Raw genomic sequence first — 25,442 nt, 5'->3', positions numbered from 1 at the left:
CTGAACAGATACATCACTGCTTTAGTTAGAGCCTGCTGCAAATATAACACAGCAAACTCTTCTACAGAAAGAGAGAGTCAAACACAAATGTAAGCACACATGATGAAACAGATTCTGTGGCATCACAGCAATTCAACTGGCTTGCTAAAAACTAATATAAACATTAATGAATTTATCCTCATAGCACCCCTGTGAGATAGAGAGGTGTTTAATCCCCATTTTGCCAGTGGGGAATTGAGGTACAGAAAGCTTAAAGCCCTGACTTTTAAGAGTGTTCAACCCTTATGAAAAACAAGCCCCAAGCAACTTTCCCAAGGCCATATAGGAGGCAGAGCCTTGATTTCAACCCAAATCTCCTGAGTCCCAGTGCAGCCTAAACCTTCTTTGACCAGGGCCGGCCCACAACATTTTGGCACCTGAGGCGGGGAGCTCAAATGATGCCCTCGCTTGAGCTAAAACTTTGAAAGGTCTCAATTTTGCCTTCTTCCTGTTATACTCCTCTCCTGGTACTGCTCTGCTCTCCTACCCCAGTAAAGGAGAGATAACAACTTAAAATACCTTGTTCAAAAATTTTAAGTAACACTTAACTTTCAAACACCTGAACAGCAAATGTAACTTTTCTTGTCTGCATAGTAAACACTGGCATTTTTATCTCTTTGAATAATCAAAGTGGTGCTTTCTTCGCCTTCTTGGTTGCAAAGATTTGAACTGCTTCCTGCTGAAGGTCCACAGTCTGGGCTCATGCTCTACTGAGATGGTTGCAAGGCCGATCAGCCTCTCCTGTGTCATTATGGAGCGTAGATGTGTTTTTATTTATCCGTTCTCCACTGGCAACTGTTACAGGAAGTGTTAGAAGTATGCGCAAAGCAACAAAAGCATTTGGAAAGAGGGTGGTCATCTTATTTGTGCACATACCGGTATATTCCAGGACAGCCTTTGGAGTTGATCCTGCTGAAATGTATCTTGAAAGGGCTTTCAGGTCATCACTTAAATCACTCGCATCAATATCGCAGATGTCATCATGTGTCAACACTGTCTCTAGTGTCCTCCATTGCTGGTATAGGCCTTCTTCAGGTATAGTGAGGAGTTTTGGAATATCATACAACCTCCCAAATATATTGCTGTGTTCCTTGAGCTGCATGAAACGTTCTTCAGCTGACTGTATTGCATAATCTAGCACCTGGTTAAAGAATTCAACTTTTGAATTGTTGTTTGGGGTATCTTATGGGATTATCCTGTGCCTCGTAATAAAAATGTCGTCTTCTTCAGTGACTCTTGTATTTTTGAATGGGTGGGAAAATAGCTTCAGTGTGAAGTTCCTCTGCCAACTTCTGTGCACTCTTCAGAACGTTTTGAAATCCCTCATCTGACCAGTAAGACTGTAGGAATGACTTTGCTTTGTCCATTTGTTCCACTGCTCCAGATATATCAAGGTCAACACCTTGGAGTCTCTTGCTTACAACATTTATTTCAAACAGTATGTCATGCCACAACACTAAGTTGTGTATGTTTCTGGTGATTCCATTTCCCTCTGCCACTGTTCTCCCACAAACAGTTCCTGTCATAGCATTATCCTCCATAATGGCAACTATGGCATCATCCATCTTCCCAATTTGGTGTTTGATAGGTTTTATCGCCTCCACTCGACTTTCCCATCATGTGGCACTCAGTGGTTTCAGTGTCAGAGTGGATGTTCCCAGATGTTGCTTCAAAATTTGCAATCGATGAGTTGATACAGAGAAAAATACATAAATGCTTTGAATTGCATTAAAAAATTCATCAGTCTCACTAGGAGCTGATGCTGCATCACTAACCACCAAATTCAATGAATGAGAACTGCATGGGACAAAAAAAGCTCGAGGGTTTAACTCTCGGATCCGTGTCTGCACTCCTTTGTTCTTTCCTCTCATGTTGGCACTATTCTCGTAGCCCTGACCTCTCATGTCAGCTATCGCACTTCCCGTATCTTCCAGCTTTTTAAGAAGCACATTTGTCATACCAGCTCTTGTAGTATCATCAATGTCAATAAATGCTCTCTGACCATCACCATTGCAGGGACATTTTCACTAGGTTCTGTTGTTGTTACAAAACACACCATTAAAGTAATTTGTTTCATATGGCTGATGTCAGGTGTGCAGTCCAGAATAACAGAGTAATATCTTGCTGACTTCAGATCTGCCACAATCTTCTGTTTTGCCTTTTGTTGCCAGTAACTATGTGATCTCATTTTGAATTGTTTTTCCAAGGTAGTGGTGTGTGTACATTTCTTGGGTGGTGACTCTTCTTAGATGCTCCTGGAGTACAGCATCAAACTCAGCCATTAGCTCCACAATTTTAAGGAAGTTTCCATTGTTTGGCACATACAACTGATCTGAAGTGCCATGCAATGCTAGGTTTTGGGTAGCAAGCATTTTCACAAAGGCAATGAGCTTTTTCAGAACATTTTGCTAGTAAAGAGACTCTGCTGCAGTCTTCTCTTGATGCTGATCATCTATGGTGGCCTTTAACCTTAGTCTCATCTCAAGCTCCTTCCACCTATGGAATGCTCTCTGGTGATTTGCTGCCTTCTCATGGCATGCCAGATTTTCCCAGTCCTTTGTTCCTGTAGAACCCAATGCGGCTGGAACATTAGACTGGATGTGTTTGCAATAAAAACAGTATGCAGCATTCTGAGTTCTTGAGTACATAAGCCATGGCCTCTCCACTTTGTCACCATTGGGGATTTCACGCCAATAATGTGTTGGATGGAATCTTCTATTTTCATTGTCTTTGGGGGACATGAAGTTTTTCACTTGCTGTGGCCCATGCAGTACAAGGAAGTCCCTCAGGCTTCTGCTCAAGTGGGTCCACAGTCCTGGATCATCTAGACTTAAGGATCTAAACTCAGCAGCAGCTGTTTCTTGTGCCTCCACCACACTCTCTCTGATCTACACTTTTCTTCAGGAATGTGCATGGTTACAGCCATTTGAGATGGAGATATGGATGCTGCAGTAGCTGCCAGGTCACCTGCACTCTGACTAACTGGAAGATCAGGCATCTCCTCACCACTCACATCCTCACTGGGGCCGGAAGGCTCACTGTGAACATTTGTGTCTATGTATCTCAGCAGAGCTCCTTCCTGCTTAGATAGAAAAGCTTCCTTTGCTTTCTTTCTTTTTCTGAATGCTGCCCCAGAGGGGTGTTTTCTTCTTTCACTCATGACTGCTGTTCTGTGCCAGCTATAGTGGATCTCAACACTCAGTTGAAGGGGACAAATAAGCAGGCTGGTAGCAGGGCCTGAGTGAGGGAAGATATCAGCATCTTAAGGGCCTAACTGGCTCCTACTACTTCAGTTGACTGCGTGTTCTCCTCAAGTGGGTTCAAGGAAGCAGCAGGAAACAGGAAGCTCCCTGAGAAGCTGGTGTTAATCACTCCATACTCCTGGGGGTGCTAGAGCGGTACATAAGAGGCTCCTCCTCCTCTCTCTCCCTGCAGCTCCTGCTGCTTTCTGTTATTCCCTCTCACCTTTTCTCCTGCCTGCCTGTTATGTCTCTTGTGCCCTCCTTCCTCCAGCACAGCACTCCACCATCTCTGTGCATCTAGAGTAGAGAGAATACATATGCACCAGCAGCAGACACAATTTTCTACATTCTGGGTCCTAATGGTGCCCCCCCCCCCCCCCCCCAGTCTGGCACCTGAGGTGTCCGCCTCAGTTCGCCTCATGGTAAGGCCAGCCCTGTCCTTGACAAGGCCTGTGTTTATATCCTAATGAAATGACTCAAGGTTCAGGAAGAGAGACAGGCCAAAAGTCAACCATTCAAAATGTGCAAGCATCTATTTTGAGTGTAGTTCTTAAAGTGTTAGTGCTTTAATAAAGGTTTGTGGTGTTTGGGGTTTTTTATGTTTTTCCAAGTTATGACCTGTGCATTTGTGACTTCATATAGTCAGAGGTTTCAGTAATCAGCAAGTTGGATTCTGCATTTCCATGTTTTACAACGACATAGGATGGAAATCCTAGCCCCATTTCACCTATAGCATGTATGTGGTGGTGTTCTCCTTTCTTTATCCTCCTGCACCCTCAGATGCATAAGGTGTCCAAAACTTTCCACCATTTACTTTTGTCTTGTGCTGGTCTTTTTCAGGCTTCTGAGTGTCATGTTGGTGGATTTCGCTTTTTCTCTATTGTTGTGCATAAAGTTTCCCTAGATTGCCCTCTTTTATTTTTCCCAGGTGGAAGTCGTGTTGGTGGCATCCTTAAAGCATGTCCTAAGTACGTCCATCGTCGTCATCTTACCATTTTTAATTATTTAGTTTCATTTGCTTTAGTCAGAATTTTTGATGTTGCAAGAAACTCTTTCCATTTTATTCTGAAGCTTTTCCCTAAGCATTTACTTTGGAACGAGTTAAGGTTCTTATCAATTTCAGCTGTAGATTTCCATGCTTCTGCTTCATAAAAGAGACACAATGCTGGTATTAAAAATTTGTATTTTGGTATACAGTAGCCAATCATGCTACTTTTCCAAATCTTTTCAAGCTTTTGAAAATTGTGCTGCTTTTGATATTCATTGCTTGTCGTTACTGTACACCTCACTTCCTAGTTAGGTAAAATGATTTTCTTCTAGCATTTCTCCAGCTACTCTGATGGATGCTTTCAGGACATTGATAGCGGTATATTTTGTCTTCCCCTTGTTGATAAACAAATCAGCTTGTTTTGCTGTGCCTACCAAAAGCTGGGACTTTTCTTCAATTACAGGATATGTTAAACTAAACAGAACAATGTCATCAGCAAAAACGAGTGCTTCATCATTTATCCATAAAATTCATTAGTTGCCTTCTCCATGACATAGTCAATGACCAGTGCAAACAATGGGGACATAATGCACCTTTGCCTTACTCCAATTATCACTGCAAACCATTGGTTGATGTTGTCACCATCTCTTACTACACACTTTGGTGTGTGTATGTGTTGCTGGTATAATATGTTTAGAAGGGGTTCTCAGACTTCATTGCACCATGACCCCCTTACTACACGATCCCAGAAGGAGGGACTGAGATCTGAGCCTGCCCAAGCCCACCATCCTAGCGGGGGGCCAACGCCGAAGCCTGAGCCCCACCACCCCAAGTAGGGGGGGTCAAAACCGAAGCCCAAGGGCTTGTAACCTGAGCCCTGTCACCCACGGCTGAAGCCCTCGGGCTTCGGCCCCAGGCAGTGGGGCTCAGGCTTTAGCTTCGGCTCTGAGTGGTGGGGCTTGGGTTTGGGCTGGGGCTTCGGCCCTGGGCTGTGGGGCTGAGGTTTCGGCTTCTGCACTGGGCCCCAGCAAGTCTAATGTCAGCCTTGGTGACCCTATTAAAACAAGGTTGCAACCCACAGTTTGAGAACTGCTGTGTTACAGCATCAGCATTGACACTGAATAGTCAGACAAGGAGACATGCCCCTTGTCTTGAAGGGCGTACAGATGACCAAGTAAAGCCTAATGCAAGTTTGTTTAAGATGGGGAAATAATGGAGTTGAGTTATCTAAAACACTTATTTAAATTAGAGACCTTCAAATGATTTTAGATAGAAATCCTTTATGCTACAGGGGTTTTATATGGAATGGAGTTGCTAATTATTTTATTTTTTGCCTTCCTGATAAGATGGTTAGATTCAGATCTTTTTCAAAAAATGTCTTCCCGTTCACTAATTGAGATATTCCTGATACACCAGAGCTATATTTGGCCCATGCATTTTAAGAGGAATTGACTTGATTTGTAGACAGAAATAGCATATTGTACATCTGGAGTAGAGAGATTTCCCTTCATGAGCTCCATCACATTAGTGTATTTCCATTTTACAAGCATGGCTATTGCTGCATTTCATATTATGTCTATTTATCTCATAATTATAGTAGGAAAGTTCAATTTTGTCTGCAGGGAAAACAAAGAGCCACCATCTTCTTTCAGTCAGTCAAGCATGGACCCTTCTGTATTTTTGGGATGCGTGGTAACTATATGTGACCTGTGGCTTGGATATGGTCATCAAAGCAAAAGATAATTCAGAAGATCTGTTAACAATTACATTTGAGTATTCTCTAAGGGTACATCTACACTACAGCGGGGAGTTGATTTAAGATACGCAAATTCAGCTACGTGAATAGCGTAGCTGAATTCGACGTATCGCAGCCGACTTACCCCGTTGTGAGGACGGCGGCAAAATCGACTTCTGCGGCTTTTTGTCGGCGGCGCTTACTACCACCTCCGCTGGTGGAGTTAGAGCGCCGATTCGGGGATCGATTGTCGCGTCCCAACGGGACGCGATAAATCGATCCCCGAGAAGTCGATTTCTACCCGCCGATTCAGGCGGGTAGTATAGACCAGACCTAAGTTACTTAAAAATATACAGTCTGGGACCTGTCTGCTATGAGACATTGCCTGGCTGCTTATTTTTAGTTGTTTCCTTGTAATAGGAGATTCGGCACTTCTATAAATGCTTCTAGCCTAGTATGGTCCAGACCTAGCCTTAGAAGATTGTAGCTTCCCTTAGTGAGTGTGAAAGTGAGAGTTCTTGTCTATTTCATCCTGCAGTTTATAAGAGGAGATCATCTTGGATCTGATTTTTAAGAAAGCACTGAAGCATGTTTTTAAGTCCCATTCACTTCAATGCTTTACTGAATTGGGGCCATAGGGTGTGTTCCTAGTATGCTTTCCTGAATAACTGGGCTGGCTGCTGGAAGTTTGTGTGGGCAGGGAAAAAAGAAATCCTCCTTTCCAGGCCACTGGTCCTGTGCCTACACAGCAACTAGATACCTGTAGCTGGCCCGTGCCAGCCAACTTGGGCTCGTGGGGCTTGGGTTGTGGGGCTGTTTCATTGCTGTGTAGACTTCTGAGCTCAGGCTGGAGTCCTTTGTGCTGGGACTCTCCCATCCCTCAGGGTCCTAGAGCCTGGGCTCCAGCCTGAGCCCAGAAGTCTACACAGCAATGAAACAGCCCCACATCCCAAGTCAGCTGGCACGGGTCAGCCGCAGGTTTTTCTTTGTGTAGACATATCCAGAGTGACAGCAGATCAACTTTATAGCTGCCACTCCAGTCTTAGATCTGGAGTAGTCTCTGTAGCCCTACTGTCCCTCCTCTCCAGATCTGCACAGTGATGGATCAGCTGATCACCTCTCCTAACTAATCCCAAAATTCACAGAATGCAGAGCACCACAGGAAATTTTCTTACAGCTGGACTCCAGAGCATGCACATGTTACACACCCCTGTGTGAGCACCTGAAATCCTGCCTCCTGCACAGCTGATCTGCACTGGATTCCACTGTGGTTTTTACCTGCAACCATTGTGGGAAGAGGTGTGGGCAGAACATGCCCATAGCACCTATCATGGAGGATTGCAAAGCACAGTGAGAACAATGTATATTAGGGGTCACTCACCCCCCAGTGAAAGGCTAGTGTGGACTATGCAGTCATTAGATGACAGGAATGGTTTTTAAAAACAAAAGCAAATAATTAACGTCTCCAAATCAAAATACAGGGGAAATTTGAGGTAGGCAGAATGTGATTAACCAAGCTGGAATTAGGCAGGACACCTATGTTAATACCTCAAATCTTGCAAATAGGGGGAATTTGTAATGTCTGAGTGGTCAGGCCCTTTTTATTTAACATATCCACCAAGCAGTATTTCCATTAGCACTGTACCACCTATCACCACACTAGCGTTGGTTCAGTATTGGTTCCATTCTGGTTGGAATTCTGTCTATTGAATCTCCAACCATATTTCCAGCAGCACCTAGGTTTATCCTTGAAAGTCTCCATTTAAGTGTGGATAGGCATGATTCTACTCAGGCTGTGAAGTGGTTTCACCGAGATGAGATTTTAATAAATCTCTCTGTGTTTTTGAAGAGGGTGGACTAATTCTAGAAGACCCAGATAGCCATCTTGATTTTTTGTGTCTCTTAGTCTAGTACCTTATTTAATATATAATCAAACATTTCAAGTAGACACAGTGCATACTTCTGTAACGGTAATGCACGTTATGATGCCAATAAATCAGCATTCCTAGGGCTATGATGTCATTCTTGGATGTATTGAGAGCACTATTTGCAGGATTTAGTCAAAACAGGGTGGCTTTTTCAAAATACATAATAAAAATTACATTTGCCACTTTCCTCGACCTACCTGTTTGGGGGTCCCCCCATTTTTGTTGAGATATCTGCCACATCTTTTACTTTTATTAGAAGAAAGGAACATAAAACAGATTGCTCATCTTATTGTCTCCTAGATATAAACTAACAATAACAGCTTCAGAAAGATAGCCACCATCTTCCCCTAAATAAAGGCAAATATCTGCTACATCATCCCTTTATTTTTTGGTGTGGAACAAAGATGGTAAAATGGGGCTGGATGAAATATGTCTGTCTCTTCTAAGCCAGTAGAACCAAGAGAAAATATATGTGGTAGTCAGATGCACACTGCATTTTCCCTAACGTAAGCACATATGTAGGGGAATATATTATCAAAGGGAGGTTATAAAATAAACTGTTTTATTTGCAGTCACAAAAAAGTCAGACTCAGGAAATACAGGCTGTGAAAATAATATAAAAGGATTATTAAAGAAAAATGATAGTCATCTATTGATATTGATGTTATCTGTTATGAAGAATGCCCTAGAATATTAATTTACTTGAGTTGTTAGTGCATTTTTTATTTTCACACTTTTCTGAATCATGCTCAAACCATGCCCAATTGTTGTTAAATACCTTTTAAAAAAATCCATATGGTGTCAGTCCCATTACACAAAGCAGCATAGTAGTTTACCAGACAATTTTCACTAACACAACTCTGGGGAAAGAAATGACACAAACAAGTTAATGAGGTTTAAACTAATTATGAGGTGACAATAGTATTATTGAACATAAGATAATGAGTGGAAAATTCATGTTCCAATAAATGCTATTCTTAACCTTGTGACGAATACCACACAGATGAAGATTTAATGGTGACTTTTTCTCCAGGGCTACCTGTGTAGAACAGTCTCTCTAGAACAGCACTAAATATTGTTAAAGGGGGTAGAGAGAGAAAAATGGAAACTGTTGACAATAGGGGCTTGTTACAATCTACGTCCCCATCCTATAAAAATGTAGGCATGGGCTTTGCTTTAAGCAGATGAGTAATCCCATTTGACTTAACTCTGCATATATCTTTGCAGGATTGGGGTGTCAATATACAGCTTTTGAAAAATCCTTCTTAGTGACCTCAACAAAATGCCCATTTACAAAGACAGCTCAATGTGTGGATGTAGATATTTGTATGAAATCCACAGTACAAAACAGTATATATTGGGGGGAGGGGAGGGGGTTGAGTGACCTGTTCAGCTCTAATATATAAACTGGTTACACTACCATAGGGATATTCTCTAAGTGAAATTATCTTAATTGGGCCTATTTTTAATGGAATGATGTAGTTAGAATATACCTCCTCTCCCTCCCCATCCATAATCCAAATTTGAAATCATTTAAATGAAAACGTGATTTTTAACCAGACCATTCAGAGGCAAACACTGTATTTTTTTATGTTTAAAAACTCTGATTTAAATCTCCAAGTAGCAAATATTTCAGTTTCTTGGTAAATTGATTCTTTTTTATAAGAAATGCTGTCCTCCCACAGTCTTTTATTAACGTAAATTCTGAACAGTTAACTTAAAGAAGTGATTTTATATTTTACCCCAGGGAGGTTGTCATTTTGTACAGAGTGCATTTCCTTTAATTCTATTTTGTCCTTTCTTGCCTTCAATGAAAAGAAGAAACTGGAGAATTTAAAGGGACACCCACTGTGATTCCTTATTTAAGTGCATCTGACATTCAATAACATCTTGTATAGCTAGCACATAACTGAAACGGCCACCACATGAGATCAGTGCTGATTTGCAGGGGCTTCTGTGTGAATGGTGGATGGGAGTCATGGTGAATTTATTGGTCAGAATACATCTCCTATTTCTATCTTACACAATTATGGTGCAGTAATTGTTGGCATCTTAATGTATGGGGATAGATACTGCCAGAGGAAGAAATAGTACTTGATAATATGGAGTGGATCTAAAATAGATACATGTTCCTTGGCATGGAGGCAATAGGAGTCCTGCCGGAATAAGGAGTTATTTGTTTATCCCAATACATTTCTATGACCGCCTTCTGCATGGTATCTGAACAATTCATAAACCATAATCAATTAAGTGTTAACTTCCTATCAAGCATGGAAAGTAATCCCATTTTACAGATGGAGAAACGGGGGCCTAGAGAGGTTGAGTGATTTGCCCAGGGTCACCCAGGAATGTCTGTCACATAGCCAGGAATAGAACCTAGCTCTGACTCTAGTCTTATGTTTTAACCACAAGACAAGCCTTCCCCATTACTTCAGGATTATGATCTGTACAAAAGCAACACAAATTTTAAGAAAAACCTAACTTAGCCACTTATTAAGAGATAGAGGGGGCACCAAAAGGGCTTTGTAACCAGAGCCTAATATTTGCAATGGAATATGTTGCTTGTTTTCGATAGGTCTTTTATCTTCTGTCTGATGACTTAGCTCTTTTACAGATACATTCACAGCTATGTATGCACATCAGAGCAACTGCTTTGGAACATGTTTCCCTAAAGCTGTACTGATTTCCCAAATCATTGTTATCCAGAGAAGCATATGCTGTTGGACTATGATTTGAATAGTCCTGGAAAGCATCTAGAACATGGTTTAAGTTAACTCATCTTTGAATCTCTTCTCAGTGCACATTTAGAAAAAAGTACATTATTTACTAAGGTCAGAGTAATATGCTTTCATTAGCTCTGTATTTATTGTCTCTCAATACTGAGATGGTGATTTTTCCCATAGTCATGAAGTACACAAGTTGTTTAATAATGAATGAAGTGTCTGTCAAGGTGTGTGTTTAACAAATACACGCTAAATAAATTGTGTTTTTTCATTAGATCCCTTTCAATTCTCCTCCAAAACCGAGCCTGCAAAGGAACAGACAGTTCAACCAGCTATAGCACGAAAGCCTACTGTGATCAGAATCCCATCTAAACCAGGGAAATGTAAGTCCTTCACATTTTTATTTCTTAGCTGAAGTTTTCAGATAGAGTTCAATAAAGAAATCATTTTATCAGAATTCACGACTGAAATACTGAATTACCTACAGCTAGTTACATTAACAGCTAGAAAAATCTTAGCCAAAATAATTTCACCCCTGTCCGTATTAAACAGTGAAGTCATGTTTACATCTTTCTAGAAAATTGTAATTAAAGAATAGTTTAATACAAAGGTGCTAAATTTGTTTCTCTGTCAAATGTAGACACTCCTATGGAAGCTCACAGCTTTTGTATTAAACTCTTTGTTAGTTTTCTAGAAAGATGTAAACATGACTTCATTGCTTAATATTGACAGGGATGAAATTATTTTGGCTCTAAAATCCACAGCTGTTCAAGTCCTGGCATTTTGCTGGTGTTTTTAGAAATTAAAAAAAAAAAAATAGCACCATAAACCTTGGATACGAAATGTGGCCTTTTGGTCCCATCTTGACCATTAACCACGTCTTCCATCTCCCAACCCATGCCACCAAGAGCTGACCCTGATTAGCTCTCACAAAGCTGGAAAGCTGCAGAGGAGAAGCATTAGATGTCTTGGTGTTGAAATCGTCTGTCTATTGAGTGCTTTATTGCATGTTGCCAAGCTTCAGATTTAGTAAACTACAAATTTTCACCCTGGGGTTGCTTCCCAAAACAGAGGAATCATCACATCCCTAGTAGATGCACCCAAAAATACAAGCAAAAGAGAGAAATAACCAAAGAGGCGATTATTAAAAGCATCTAAAAACCCACATACTTTTACACTATGTCAAATTTGTAGTAGCAGAGTGTCCTGCTGGTAGTGTTTTAGCCTCTACTTACATTTACATCACTACTTCTAGAAGAGTGTTTAATTTTCCATAGAAACTGTAGTTTTGTAGGTAAGAAATGCAGTGGAAATAGTTAGAAAAATACAGAGAAAAGTTGTAAAAAAAAAAAAAAAAATCTATATCAAAATTTGTAAGAACCTTTTTGGTTTGCACAATCACATGTACCCTTGGCCGTAAGAGTCTATCTAATAAAGGCAGATAAGTATGCTCAACCTTCCCAGTGTAATTCTCAAGTCTCGATTGTTAATATGCATGTCCAGACATATTTTTTTTTTTTCTTTAGCTGCAAGACAAATAATACAGTCTCTTGCTGCTCTCTAGTGGCAACTGAACTGCCCTCAAGGGGCTTCAGTCATGTTCTGTCAGTTGGTAGAGGGGTGTGAAGATCCACTCAGCGAGAGACTGCAACTGGGAAAGAGATGGAGATAAAGGGGGAAAGTGGGGTTCCCAGTAAGCAGAGTGGCCTGTGAAGCTCTTCAGATCCCAGAGTGGAGCCAACTATCCCTATTGTCAAATGTGAGCTGTTGCAAAACCTAAGGCTACATCCACACTGTGAGTTAGGAGTGTGATTTCCCCTGCTCATATACACATGCTCATACTAGCTCTCCTTGAGCTAGCATGAGTATAAGTAGTTGTATAGCCGAGTCTTCATTTAGTCACTCTAATTTAAGGTTTCGCGTGCCAGTAATACATTTTAACATTTTTAAAAGGTCTCTTTCTCTAAGTCTAGAATATATAACTAAACTATTACTGTATGTAAAGTAAATAAGTTTTTTAAAATGTTTTAAGAAGCTTCATTTAAAATTAAATTAAAATGTAGAGCCCCCCGGACTGGTGGCCAAGACCCAGGCAGTGTGAGTGCCACTGAAAATCGGCTCACGTGCTGCCTTCGGCACATCTGCCATAGGTTGCCTACCCCTGCCCTAGGCTGTCATGGGTTTCAGTCTGACTCAGTTGTAGCTACACAAAGGCCTTGTCGTCATAAGGAGATTGGGCTGGGCTAAACCTCGTTGGAGGGCCCTGCCACCAGAAAAGATCAGGCCACAGTGGTTCAAAGTGACCTCTGCCCCAATTGCTATGGAGGGAGATGGCTCCTGTAGGGAGCCAACACAGCACAACAAATGAATAGCGCTGTCAAAAAAAAGGAAAGGGTCAGGTGCTTAGGAACTTATTGATTCAGCACCTCCCTTCAGCAACTCCCAGTAACTGAGTTTCTGTGGAGGTCCAATTGGGAGTTAAAGCTGCTCCCCTCAAGTGTAAAACCTGAGAAGGAACAGAGATGAAAACTTCACCTGTCTTCTGATTTTTGAACTCTTAGGGTTGGCAATATTGTTTGTGGAAGGGATGTGAGCGGAAAACTAGGCCATCTGTATCTGTATCAGGATTTGAAGGAGGTGTGTAAAAATAAATCTCTAATGCTCTTTTTTAAATCAGTGAGGTATGTTAAGAAGAGATTTCTCTCTTGCAGTTAATCCTTCTTTTAGTCCCCATCACATTGGCTTAGATAAGCAAGAAAGCTTTATTAACTTACCTCTTCTTGGCTCAGTCTCCAAATACTCAGTGTCTAAGGGATGGAATCGCCTTTGGGGTTTTTTGTTTGGTTTTTTTAAATTCCAATCCAGACTTTCAGGTCACTGAGATACAATTAAATGTTCTATGCTAAATAAAATAACTCCACATTCTCTCCTGAGAGCTCCCTTCATGCAGTGATCAGCTGATTCATAAGATAAGACTCTAGGCCTTCATTTGGATGGTAACGTCTCACTTGGTCTTTTTAAAAATAATTTTGAACAATTTTAAATGTTTAGACTGTCTAGGCTGACAATAAGCATTTTTTACATGATTCTGAGCATGGGTAGAAGCCCAGCGGATTTAAAGAAGTGCCTCAGATTTTGTTAGGTACGTCATTTGAATACAAAATACCCTGTAAAATAGGTTGAAAAATGTCCCAGTCCATATAGACACATTACGGATAAGTATATTGGCAGAATTTATGCAAACGTTTAACAGATTTCAGTCAGAGAGTGCATTTAAAGCCAATGGTGTGGAATCGTTAAATTCTTTTTAGTGGCTTTTATTGATGGACTAGAGATGAACCCCTCCAAGCATACCTGCCTCTCTTCACTCCTGCTCTCTTTCTTCTACCACACTAGACTCTGTCCAGACTGCCCTAACCTCACTGTACTTGAACAGCTGAGAGAAAAGCCAGTGTCCTTGGATTTAAAGGAAGATTAGTTACGCAATAAGGAAAGTACTCCTACAATGTTCCTCAAAATGGGGACGTGTTCTATGCATCTCCTCAGTATTTTCCAGTACTCCTGCTCATATACTACCAGCACAGGCTAAGGGAGTTGTGTTCACCAAGAGGTGTTGGGGGATCCATTTTGATTGTTAATATCTATCTTTTTTACACTCCCTTTTGGTCCCTACAAAGAACTTACTAGATTTACAATTTAACACTTCTCCAGCTTTAAATGAAGTTCCACATATTCCTCCACCTCTTCCTTCTGAAAAACCAATTGGGAACACCTCTGGGATCGTTGCTGGAAAGCCTAGTAATGCCAAACAAACAAGGAAAGGGGTAAGTTGTATCTGTGTTACATCCTTTGGTTAGCAAAGCAAACGGTCTCTTGTAACAAATTGCTCATTGTGAAATAAGTCATTTGGGGGGTGAGGATGTTACTCACAATTATAAGGCATTTCATATGTTTTTCTTCCATATTTTATTTTTTAATCAGGCTACATCATTTAGGTTGTTGTCAGTACTGGAAATCACTTGGTTGATTTAGATTTACACTTTGTTATGCTTTGATCATGTTTATCTTTTGTTTTCTGTACTTTAGTAGTTGTAGTCATGCTCCCTTGGGTAAACTTTCAAAGCCTTGCAGAGGGCATTAAACTGATAGGATTGACATGGACAAATTTCCACACACCCCTCTGAAAATGCATCCTCTGTCTTCAGAAAGGAGGCACCTCTCTGTCTGTATGCCAGTCTGAGAGGAAAAAAATTGTTTCCGATGATAAAGGGGAACTTGACAGCACCCTTTTCTCACCTCTGGCTGCATTATATAGACAATTTCCACTAGTTTATCCAGAGCCTGAGAACAATAGTTTATTCTCAAATGCCTCTCCTCTAATTTTCACTCATGATCAGTGATGTGCTAGTAGCAGGAGATACTAGTACGTCCCACAAAGCTGTGGAAATGGGGATTCTGCACACCCCACCAGTTGCGACCCCTTTCATTCAGATTTATTTGAGAAAAACTTTGAAAATGCAGGGAGAAAAAAGTCTAAATCTAGAGTCTTGATGGCAAAAATGGAAGAGAAATCAGCTAAAACAATGAGCAGAAAAGAGATGAAACCAAAAGGCCCATATCGACACTGCCTGAACAAGAAACAGCAGACAGAGCACCATCAGGCATGGAATTTCTGCACCCCTGTGAATGACTGCAAAGCATCATAGGCCATTATAGCAAAGATACAAACCTTCAAATTACAGAGATTTCTTTAGCACTGATAATCTGTCACAGGACGTGGCTTAGGAAGGCAAAATAAAAAGCAGTGTCTTGCCTTCTCTTTCCCTTGCTTTGATTCTCTTCTCCATTGTCATTGATTCAGAAATTTCTTATCTGCTCTCCTCCTCTAACCCCTCCACTTGCCTGAGAGACCCCATCCATCTCCTGATCTCCTTCATGCCTACTCTCATCCCCTCCCTTACTCTTCTCCTTAACCTCTCAATCACTTCTGGATGTTTCTCTTCACAATACAAGCATGGTTTAGACTCTCCTCTCTTCAAAAAAAAAAAAAAATAAAACCCCACCCTTGATCCCACTTGCCTCTCCAATTACTGCCCCCATACTCCCTTTCATCTCTAAGATCATTGACTGCACTACTTACAATCACAGTCTGGAGCTCCTCTCCCCCAGTTCCTGCCTAGACTCTCTCCAATCCAGCTTCCGCGCCTTGCACTCCACTGAAACTGCTCTCACCAAAATTTCTAAACACTTCTTCCTAGCCAAGGCTCAAAACCAGTACTCCATCCTCATCCTTCTTGACCTACCAGCCACCTTCAACCAGGACCGGCTCCAGGGTTTTTGCTGCCCCTAGCGATGGTGGGGGGGGGGGGGGGGAAGAGGAGCTGCAATCGCGATCGGCAGCACTTTGGCGGCAGCTCCACCGCGCCACTTTCTTCTTCAGCAGCAATTCGGCGGCAGGTCCTTCCCTCTGAGAGGGACCGAGGGACCCACCTCCGACATGCCGCCCCCTCCCCTTGACCGCCCCAAGCACCTGCTTGCTGAGCTGGTGCCTGGAGCCGGCTCTGCCTTCAACACAGTGAACCAGGTTCTTGATAATTTGTTCTCCCTTGGCTCCTGTGACTTGGTCTTCTCTTAATTGCTCCTTCAATGGATCCCCCCTCTGGCTTTCCATGAGGGCTCCATGGGGCTCTGTTCTTGGTTTCCTTCTCTTCTCTCTTTATACCTTATCTCTGGGTAATCTCCTCCACCAACACAAATTCAACTACCATTTCTATGCTGACAACTCAGAGTTAGCTCTCTACTCCAGATCTGTCTCCTGTCCAAACTAAAATCTTGGCCTGTCTCTCTGACATCTCCTCATGGATGTCTAGCTACCAAGCTCAATATGGCTAAAACAGAGCTCTTAATCGCCCCCCACCCAGGCCCCCTTTCTTGATCACTGTGGGTAATACTACTATTCCGCCTGTCACTCAGGCCCATAACTTGGGTTGTCATCTTCAACTTGGACCTCTCTTGAGGTGCTCACATCCAGGGTATGTCTAAGTCTTGCAGATTCTTTCTGCATAACGTCTCTAAGATTCGGCCTTTCATATTCATCCACACAGCTAAAACTCTTGTCCAGGCTCTCACCATTTCACATCTCAATTGCTGCAACATCCTTCTTTCTGGCCTTGACAAATACAGTCTTGCACTGCTTATATCCATTCAGAATGCTGCTGCAAAATCACTTTCCTAGCCCATCGCTTTGACTGTGTCGTCCCTCTCTTTGCATCCCTCCTCAGGCACCCCCTTCTCTATCCTATCAAATCTAAGCTACTTGACTTCACTTTCAAGGCCCTTCACCACCTATCCCCACCCTACCTATTATCTCTCATTCAGTATTGAAAAGTCAACTCCTGCCTTCGATCAGGCCATGATGCTAGCCTCCATCACCCATTTGATAAATTTTCAAACAAGTACCTTTGTGCTTCTCTCATGCTGCCCCTCACACTTCGCAGTAGCTCCCCATAAACACCCAAAAAACTAACTCATTATCCTCCTTCAAATCCCTCCTTAAAACTCTCATTTTGCCTTGATATCTACAAAAAACTTTACAACGGTTAGGCTGACCATCATGCTGACCAATATTAATAGACTCATTGTTTCCTTGTATTCCCCATCTGTCTGCATCCCTCTCTTGTCTGTTGTCTTACGCTTAGATTGTAAGCTCTTTGGGGCAGAGACTGTGTCTTTATTATGTGTTTGTAAAACACCTAGCACAATGGGGTCCAGGTCCATGACTAGGGGTCCTACACACTATGGTAATACCAATAATTATTAAGAAGAAGAAATGCTTACCACCATGGATGACATGATCACCCCATTAGCTGCATGGCAAAGAGAGCCATTGTCTGAAAGATAACGTAGAAGAGTAAAGTAACTGCAAGAGACAACACAATTCTGATCTAGTCCATCCCCTGCCAGTGCAGGTTTCTTCCATACAATATTTTTTCTAGTGCATTGTTCAGTCGACTTTTTATATGTCTGCAGTGATGGTGCTCCCACCACATTTTTTGAGAGAGAAATATTATCCCTCAAGCTAAGAGTTACCATATTTACAATTTTCCTGATATTCAGCCTAAATTTTCCCCTTCTTAAATTCATCCTGTATATTAAACTCCTGTTAATATATTCTTGTACAGCATTGCCCTAAAAAGTTCCTGTTGGTGGACTTCATTTGGCCTCTGATTTGAAGTTCTTCTCTGTTTAGTATAATTTAAATAAGAAAGGCATCTTTTTAACCAATAACCTGTTAATGTTTCTTACATAAACTGAAATTGCATTTTTGTGTTCTTGTAGGAATCTGAACATCCAGATCCAACAGGTACTTCTTGGACAGAGCCTGTGCTGCCCCCTAGGTGAGTAGAATTTCTAAGTAGCAATTTCAGGGGTCTGAGATTAGCTACTGGATTGCTTTGCTTAGTCGGTCTAGTAGGCATACTTATCAACTGTATATTATTAAGACAGTAGGCTTGTGTAAGTTTTGCTTTTGATATCATCACTAATAATTAGGCATGCACCAATAGCCAACTAATGCACACCACATTGTGGCTAATTGGTATGGTGGAGAAGGGAGGCCTTTAGAAAGATTGCAACTCAGCTCTTCTCTTATTGTTTGACTGCCACTCTGTTCTCTCTCTGTTCTGTTCTCTCTCTCCTTCGCCCATAACTGAAAGCAGATAGAGCTGGAGACCATTCTCTGCTCCACAGAAAAGATCATCAACAGCTATCTTCACTTGCTCTTGTGGCTGGGCTTGGGCTGTGGGAGCAAAGAGGGGGCAGTTACCCTTGTTGCTGAAGAGGAAAGGTACCAAGTCAGCTCTAAAGTTTAAATGCGTTATGTACAGCAGTGATTCTCAAAGCTGGTCTGCCGCTTGTTCAGGGAAAGCCCCTGGCGGGCCGGACTGGTTTGTTTACCTGCTGCGTCCGCAGGTTCGGCCGATTGCCGCTCCCACTGGCCACAATTCGCCGCTCCAGGCCAATGGGGGCTGCGGGAAGTGGTGTGGGCCAAGGGATGTGCTGGCCACCCTTTCTGCAGCCCCCATTGGCCTGGAGCGGCAAACTGTGGCCAATGGGAGTGATTGGCTGAACCTGCAGACCCAGCAGGAAAACAAACCATCCCATCCCAGCCCGCCAGGGGCTTTCCCTGAACAAGCGGTGGACCGGTTTTGAGAACCACTGATGTACAGTACCTCCACTGTTTGCTTACTCTTCAGTCCAGAGACCCTAGTGGAACTGTGGGAGGAATTACAGCCTCCCTATCCCCTTCAGCAACAGGAAGAGGAATAGCACCCACAGGCAAAAGGGAAGTAGGTCGGCGCAGGACCAAGGCTCCACTGACTGTCAGGGACAGATTGGTGGGTGGTAGAAAATCTGCTGATAAGCCCATGCCATCTAGGCACTGATATCTATGTATGGATTTTATAGTTGGTTGTGTACCAAAGCACAAAGTTTTACTGTATCACCCTCTCCCTCTTCTTATATCAGGAGGCTTGAGCTGATCCTGGAACTGAATTTACTCTGCTTAGGGTATCATGACAATAAAGCTCTATTTCTGTTATGAAAGTTTAAGTGCATCTCCTAATGTTGGAGTGATTATAAGAAGAGTTGCCTTGAGAGAAAATGAGATGACTCATTGTTTCTCTTTATATGTGTATCACTTTTTGCCTTTATTTAGTTTTAGATAACTCTTGACCTCTCCCTTATGTTCTTTGTGAACCCAGTAAATAGAAATTCTGTCCCCTCCCTTTCTGCTCAAGTTCACAGAAGACCTATGATTAATAACAACCCTGTGATTTTCCAGACATGAGATCTCTTAGGCTAGATATTTGATAATATCTTCTCACAAAAAGTGGACTGAAAATCTGGTTATTTTCATGGTTCAGTTTTGGAACACTCCTAATTGTGTGTTTGTCATTTTAGATTAAAATGCTTATTTGGAGGGAGGTTAGGGATGGGGGTACAGAACATAGATGAACAGATTTCTCTTTTTCACTTTTGTTTAAAAAAAAAAAAAAAAAAAAAAGTGAGTTGAAGGGGGCTGTAGGAACATTAACTGGTGCTGAAATGACAGCTGGGTTTCTGAAGGAAAGAAATAAGGAGGTGAAGGTCCAAGAAATTCTGAAAAAAGAGAGAAAGGATTAGAATAAATATTCAAAATAGTTGAGAAAAGATGTATATAACCATTTTCCTACTATGTTCACTTACTCTTTTAGAAGGCTTTTTTCATAATGGAATGATATCTGGCATAAATCCTCACAAAACTGTGTATTGACTAGAGCCCATATTGTAATAGCTATAAGGAACATGTGGTGGGTGCATTAATAAGCTTATTAATACTCTTCTCGAGTGGTTGAAGGCACTTGCTGAAAACACCAGATGCACAGGCCAAAAACCTATTAATACATACCTTGTTGTGACTTATTGTTATTACGAACTTTTGAGAACTCATGCTAGTGAATACTTGTTTGTGTTGAACTAATGAACCTCTTATAAAATGCCAGAGTAAATTGTAGAGGAAACATGTAATATTGTGGTGTTTATAATATCTGGTCACTATATTCAAGGTTGCATAAAGATTATTTAAAAAAAAAAAAAACACACATCCTGTTTTTGGACAGTGTTTGTACCTATCCAGTTAGGGATACAAAGCTGAAATTTGACAGGAAAGCAGTCCTTATTTAGAAGAGAGGTACCTTTGAGTACACAAGTTATTGATTTGGCCACATTCTTAGCCTTTGAAAATCACACTCCGTGAATACACAGTACAGGCAGCACCATTTTTTAGCTCTTTTTTACCAGTGTTTGTAGTGGTACCTTTTCAAGCGTACAAGTTACTTAGAAGTCTGAGTCCTATAGACAGTCAATGGGACTTAGGGTCCTAAGTCACTTTGGGCACTTTTGAAAATTTATACTTAGAACTTAACCAGGAAGCCTGGACATTCTGAATGTAGCTTTCTGTACAGAATAATCTCATTTCACAAAAGTGGCAAATGGTTCTATTAATCTGATGATGCCTGTTATCCAAAGTAGGTCTTGTCCCATCAGTTTAGCTGGTGGCATGATTCAGTTCACATGACAGGATGTTTCAGATAAGTGAAATCCCAAGAAATGAGCCAGACTGATTTCGTAAGTCCAGGAGATCCAGCAGGTCTTCAGCTAAAGCACCTCATTCAAAGCACTTCAGCTCTGGACAAAGCTCTTTAATGGTAGGTGGCCTGGCTGAAGTCTTACCTAGTTAGAGGGCCCTAGGGAAGCCAGCCAGCCAGCTCCCTGTAATTGGAACTGGCCAGCAGGATTTGAAATCTGCAGTCAAGGAACCCTACTGAGAAGGCTTCCTTGATTATTTAATTCCCCCAGTTATCCAAAGGTTTCAGGTGTTTCCAGAGAGCTTCAAATAATCCAGATTCTACTGTATTGTTCTTCCTGTTTCAATTAATCGTATTTCCCTATTGAATGCTGTGTGGCTGTCTCAGAGATATGGGGGATATACATGCTTGTTTAAAATGCACACTTCTTTGATCATTCAACCAATCTCTAGGCCTGTGGATGGAAAAATTGTACCAGCTCGACTGCCTCCACCTAAAGGCATTCCTGGAAGGCCACCTCCACCAAAACACTCTGGAACCAAGACCTCTTCCCAAAAGGACCCTGTTTGCCGATCCTCGTCTGACCTGACACTCCATAAAAAACATGACATGTTTGGAATGGGAGTCAAGAGAGCAAAGAGTCAAGTTTTAAAAAATCAAGACCCAGCATTACCGCCTCGACCTAAACCAGGGCACACTCTCTACAATAAATACATGGTGAGAGTGGAGATATTGTGCCTGGCTTTTGCATATAGGATAGAGCTATTTCCAGTACAGAGTATAAGGTGATTTATTGTGAGGGAGGAGTCTGCTGCTTTTCACCTTCAGCATATTTCCGGGGGTAGGGGGTAGGGTGGTGTTTATATATAAAATAGCTCTGCCTCCTTCTCCACAGTCTTTGGGTATCTTGTGAACAAACCTTGGGTGCTAGGAGGAAATGGAAGCTACGCTGTGGGGTGAGCAAGGACTGAGATAAGGGAAAGGCCTCTTGTCCCCTCTGTGCACCCTTAGCTGGTTTTAAACTCTGACTTGAATTGTATAGGTGATATTTTTCAAAGGCACAAATGACAGTTAAGTGCTAAATACCCATTTTCTTTAATAAAACAACAACAACAACAAACCTTTGAAAATCTCTTCCTAAATTGTTTGTCCAGTGGCCAAAACACATAGGAGGGAAAGGTGGATGTATCTATATTGCGTTGCATCACTGTACAGGCGCTTGTGTTCATGCAGCATGAATTTCAGGTGTTTAGAGTGTGAGAGTTCATTTGATTTGTGAATAATTTGTCTGGATTTCTGTTTAAGCTGCCTGTGCCTCATGGAATTGCCAAGGAAGATTTCTCTCCTAGAAACCCTGGAGAACTCGGCTGCAAGGTAAAAGAAATTCATTCTCTCTCCCCCTCTCCCTCTCCGCAGGTACACACTAAATCATTAGTCTTTTATTATGTTAAGGCATCAACTGCCTTAAGCTTTAAAGGTTACACTCTGAAAAATGTAATATTGGTTTATTAAATCTCTTGGTTTCAAAAAATGTTGCCGTACCTTAAAGCATGGGGATGTTCTTGTGCTGCTGGAGCAGATCGACAGCAATTACTTCAAGTGCCAAAAGGGAGGGGAAACCGGCAAAGTGCACTTGTCTCATATGAAGATAATCACCCGCCTAGATGAGCATCTGACAAGCAAGCAAAAGGTAAACATTAAGAATTAATTAAATCTTTTTAGATGGTAAACTCATCTGTGCAGGGATTGTGCCTTGCTATGCATTTGTACAGTGCATAGCATGTTTCAGGGCACAACGGTGGTAATATGATTAATAATAAGAATAGCAACTCCAAGCTCTCAGCAGCACATTGATTTTATCAAACGTGTGCATTTCTTTTTTAATACATATTAAGAATACATTTATTTCCAGTACATTGTAATTCACATTGCTCAGTTTTTGCACTGTGTTCATGTTATGTACTCTTTGTATTGCATTGAATTACATTCAAACAAAGCAATTATTCATCAGCCCTCACTTCATCAGCCAAGGTATCGAGTTGAAATCCTTCTACCAGTGGGTGGGAGGTAGATTAATATGCAGTTTTTGTGATATTTCCTCTATAAACTTACCCCAATCTACTCAGAAAAGCCAGTCTCCCAACATTTTTGGATCATCAGCTGAGACTGTGCTCTCTCTCTCTCTCTGTTGTGATAGCCCATACTATGGAATCTCCCCCCTACCCAGCCATGCTTTTCCAAGGCATGCTCCCCCCCAACTTCTATATATGCACATCCCTCCAGCAATGTACTGCTCCTTAACTAGTGAACCACTGATGGGCTACTAGCTGATGATCTCGCTCTGATGAATCTCAGGTAGGCTGAGGTAGTCTCAGTTTGCAATCCATGGCAAGATCACTATGTGAGGACCTGCACTGTGGAGGTATGACTGAGTAGGCAGGGCTAACATGGGGCTCATTGCTGAAAGGGCAGAATGGGGGCTCTCAGCTGGTGGACTAAGGTTTGCCAGCTTTGAATGCTGGAGGTCAGACTGTCACAATGGCTCCTTCTGGCCTTAAAATCTATGAAATTTATGAATGAATTTTTGATAGCCCACTCTAATCAGTTTAGGGCTGATTTAGTGTGGACTTAAGGGCAAACCTTAAAATGGTTGAGAGTGACTAGTATGGAGACACTCAATCACTGGTGCTTCAAGTTGGTGCAATACAAACAACTGAAGCGCAACTAGTTGAATGCTGCACTGTAGACAAGCCCTGAGAAAATAAGTCAGAATGACTTCTGCTGACCCTGATTCAAGCACCTAGGGATGCTTAGCCAATCAGGAAACCAGCAGGAATATCATGACTACAGCTATTTGACTTTAACCATGCAACCAAGCCTAGATCAAAATTCATCAGAGTTTCAAAATGCACGAAAACATTTTGTCTGCCCTAGGGAAACTTCATTTTATATATATCTATATCTATATATTTTTTTCCCCCCACAACAGCTCTGAGCGTAATTGATATGATGTTTAATATGTGGACAGCTGATACCCCATCTATACTAGGGCACACAATGTTTCTAAAATTTGTTCAGCCGAACTGATGTTTGAAAGAGTGAGAAATTTTTTAGAAAATTTTCCTAGTGTAGAAAAGAAACTAGTTAATGTAAAAATGCACCCCCAACTTAACCAAAATTTCACTGATATAATAATGTTCATGTGAAACCTCACATGTTCACAGAATCTGCAAACTCAAAAAACTGCAAATGTTGAAATTTAATATCTATGTTTAGTTTTACATTGAATATCATGCACAGCCCCAACCAAATCTTATCAGTAGAGTATCTTTATTTGCACTATAATGTAGAAAAACCTCTAGATTAACACTTCATGAGCCAAATATGTTATGGAGATGACATAGCTGATGTCCAAAAACAAAAAGGGGGGAAGATATAAGTGCCATCAACCAGCAAAGTGTGGTGCTCCCAGAAGAAGGAAAAGTTACTGTGAGAGTCATTACTATGACAGAAAAGGGCTATAGAGGTTTTAAGGGGTATAAAGGAGGTACCATCAGAATAACATGGCAAAAGTCTTAGAGTGTGCTGCAAAACTCAAAATTGTTGTAATACAGTTGGATAAGAGGTAGTGAATATGAATAAACTGCATCATTTTTCCTCTCATTTAAATTGGTTCTACACCTGGGTGACTGCATTCAATGGAATTACTTTTGATTTTAACCAGTATAAGTGAGAGAAGAATCAGGCCCATTAATTTATGCGTAATAATAATTCCTTTCTTTAAAGGTGGCAGTTTGGAATGCATGATGGAATTGTATCCAAAAGCAAAAATATCTTTCAGAATCAATAATAGAATGTTCATGTTAATATCTTTCATAATTTCTAAATTGCTTGTGTTTTTTGTAAGGATTCAAACGATATTCAGAGGGTTTCTGACAAAAGTGCTCCTCATGCTGTAGTGCTGCATGATTTTCCAGCAGGTGAGTGCACATAAATAATACTAATAAGTGTATAGTTTGACTAATAGCGTAAAATGTGCTTCCAAAGCAGGGAAGAAAATAGTCAAAACTTTTCTTCTGTTCTTTGGAACACTGAGGTTTAAAGGGCATGTAGCATTTTGATTTTCACAGGAATTTGAAACGTGGTACAATTGCAGGGCCCAAGTTGCTAAGTTTGGATCCAAACTTACCCCGAATGTGTGCATGTTCTGTTTCATGGTTTTAGCTCAGAACAATTTTGAGTTAAAGCTTACATGTCAAACCGTATACCCATGTTAATAAAGACTTTTTAAAACTGATTCAACTTTTGGGTATGGTGTATATTTAATAAGCTTTTACTTAGAGAAATTCACTGCATTTGACACTGACTGTAACTGAAATGATGCTGTCTTACAGAACATGCTGATGATTTGGACCTCCATTCTGGAGAGACTGTTTATCTTCTGGAGAAAATAGATAATGAGTGGTACAGAGGAAAACTCGGGAATCGCACAGGGATATTTCCTGCCAACTTCGTTAAAGTGATTGTATGTAGCCCATTTCCATTGAAATATAGAGTGTTCTACTCATGTTCGTGATCAAGGCCTAATTTACCTTCTCTCCTGTGCATTTTATACTTGTTATCTAGGTAAATTTTGCATCAGTGCACAGAAGAGAGACCA

The 25,442-nt window shown here is 41.3% G+C and overlaps 1 protein-coding gene and 1 long non-coding RNA gene across 3 annotated transcripts in view; one reads left to right on the top strand and one right to left on the bottom strand.

The window, feature by feature from the left end:
• Positions 1-22,424, bottom strand: part of LOC117878597 — a 37,859-nt gene extending 15,435 nt beyond the window's left edge. The window contains exons 1-2 of the long non-coding RNA XR_004646020.1: positions 22,325-22,424; positions 17,493-17,545 (exon numbers count right to left, since the gene is read on the bottom strand). This is a non-coding gene — a long non-coding RNA (uncharacterized LOC117878597). The remainder of the gene's footprint in view (positions 1-17,492; positions 17,546-22,324) is intronic.
• The window catches only part of SH3D19 (SH3 domain containing 19), a 137,636-nt gene that overhangs the window by 97,410 nt on the left and 14,784 nt on the right, over positions 1-25,442 (top strand). For both annotated transcript variants that reach the window (XM_034772942.1, XM_034772941.1), the window contains 8 exons: positions 10,931-11,038; positions 14,367-14,479; positions 17,994-18,052; positions 21,235-21,499; positions 22,088-22,156; positions 22,332-22,472; positions 24,690-24,762; positions 25,177-25,307. In XM_034772942.1, coding sequence (XP_034628833.1) covers positions 10,931-11,038; positions 14,367-14,479; positions 17,994-18,052; positions 21,235-21,499; positions 22,088-22,156; positions 22,332-22,472; positions 24,690-24,762; positions 25,177-25,307 — 959 coding nt within the window. The remainder of the gene's footprint in view (positions 1-10,930; positions 11,039-14,366; positions 14,480-17,993; positions 18,053-21,234; positions 21,500-22,087; positions 22,157-22,331; positions 22,473-24,689; positions 24,763-25,176; positions 25,308-25,442) is intronic.

The sequence above is a fragment of the Trachemys scripta genome, chromosome 5, assembly GCF_013100865.1.
Source record: "Trachemys scripta elegans isolate TJP31775 chromosome 5, CAS_Tse_1.0, whole genome shotgun sequence".
NCBI lineage: Eukaryota > Metazoa > Chordata > Testudines > Emydidae > Trachemys > Trachemys scripta.
Note: the sequence above shows the minus strand (reverse complement) of the source record. Positions and strands in the feature narration are given on the sequence as shown.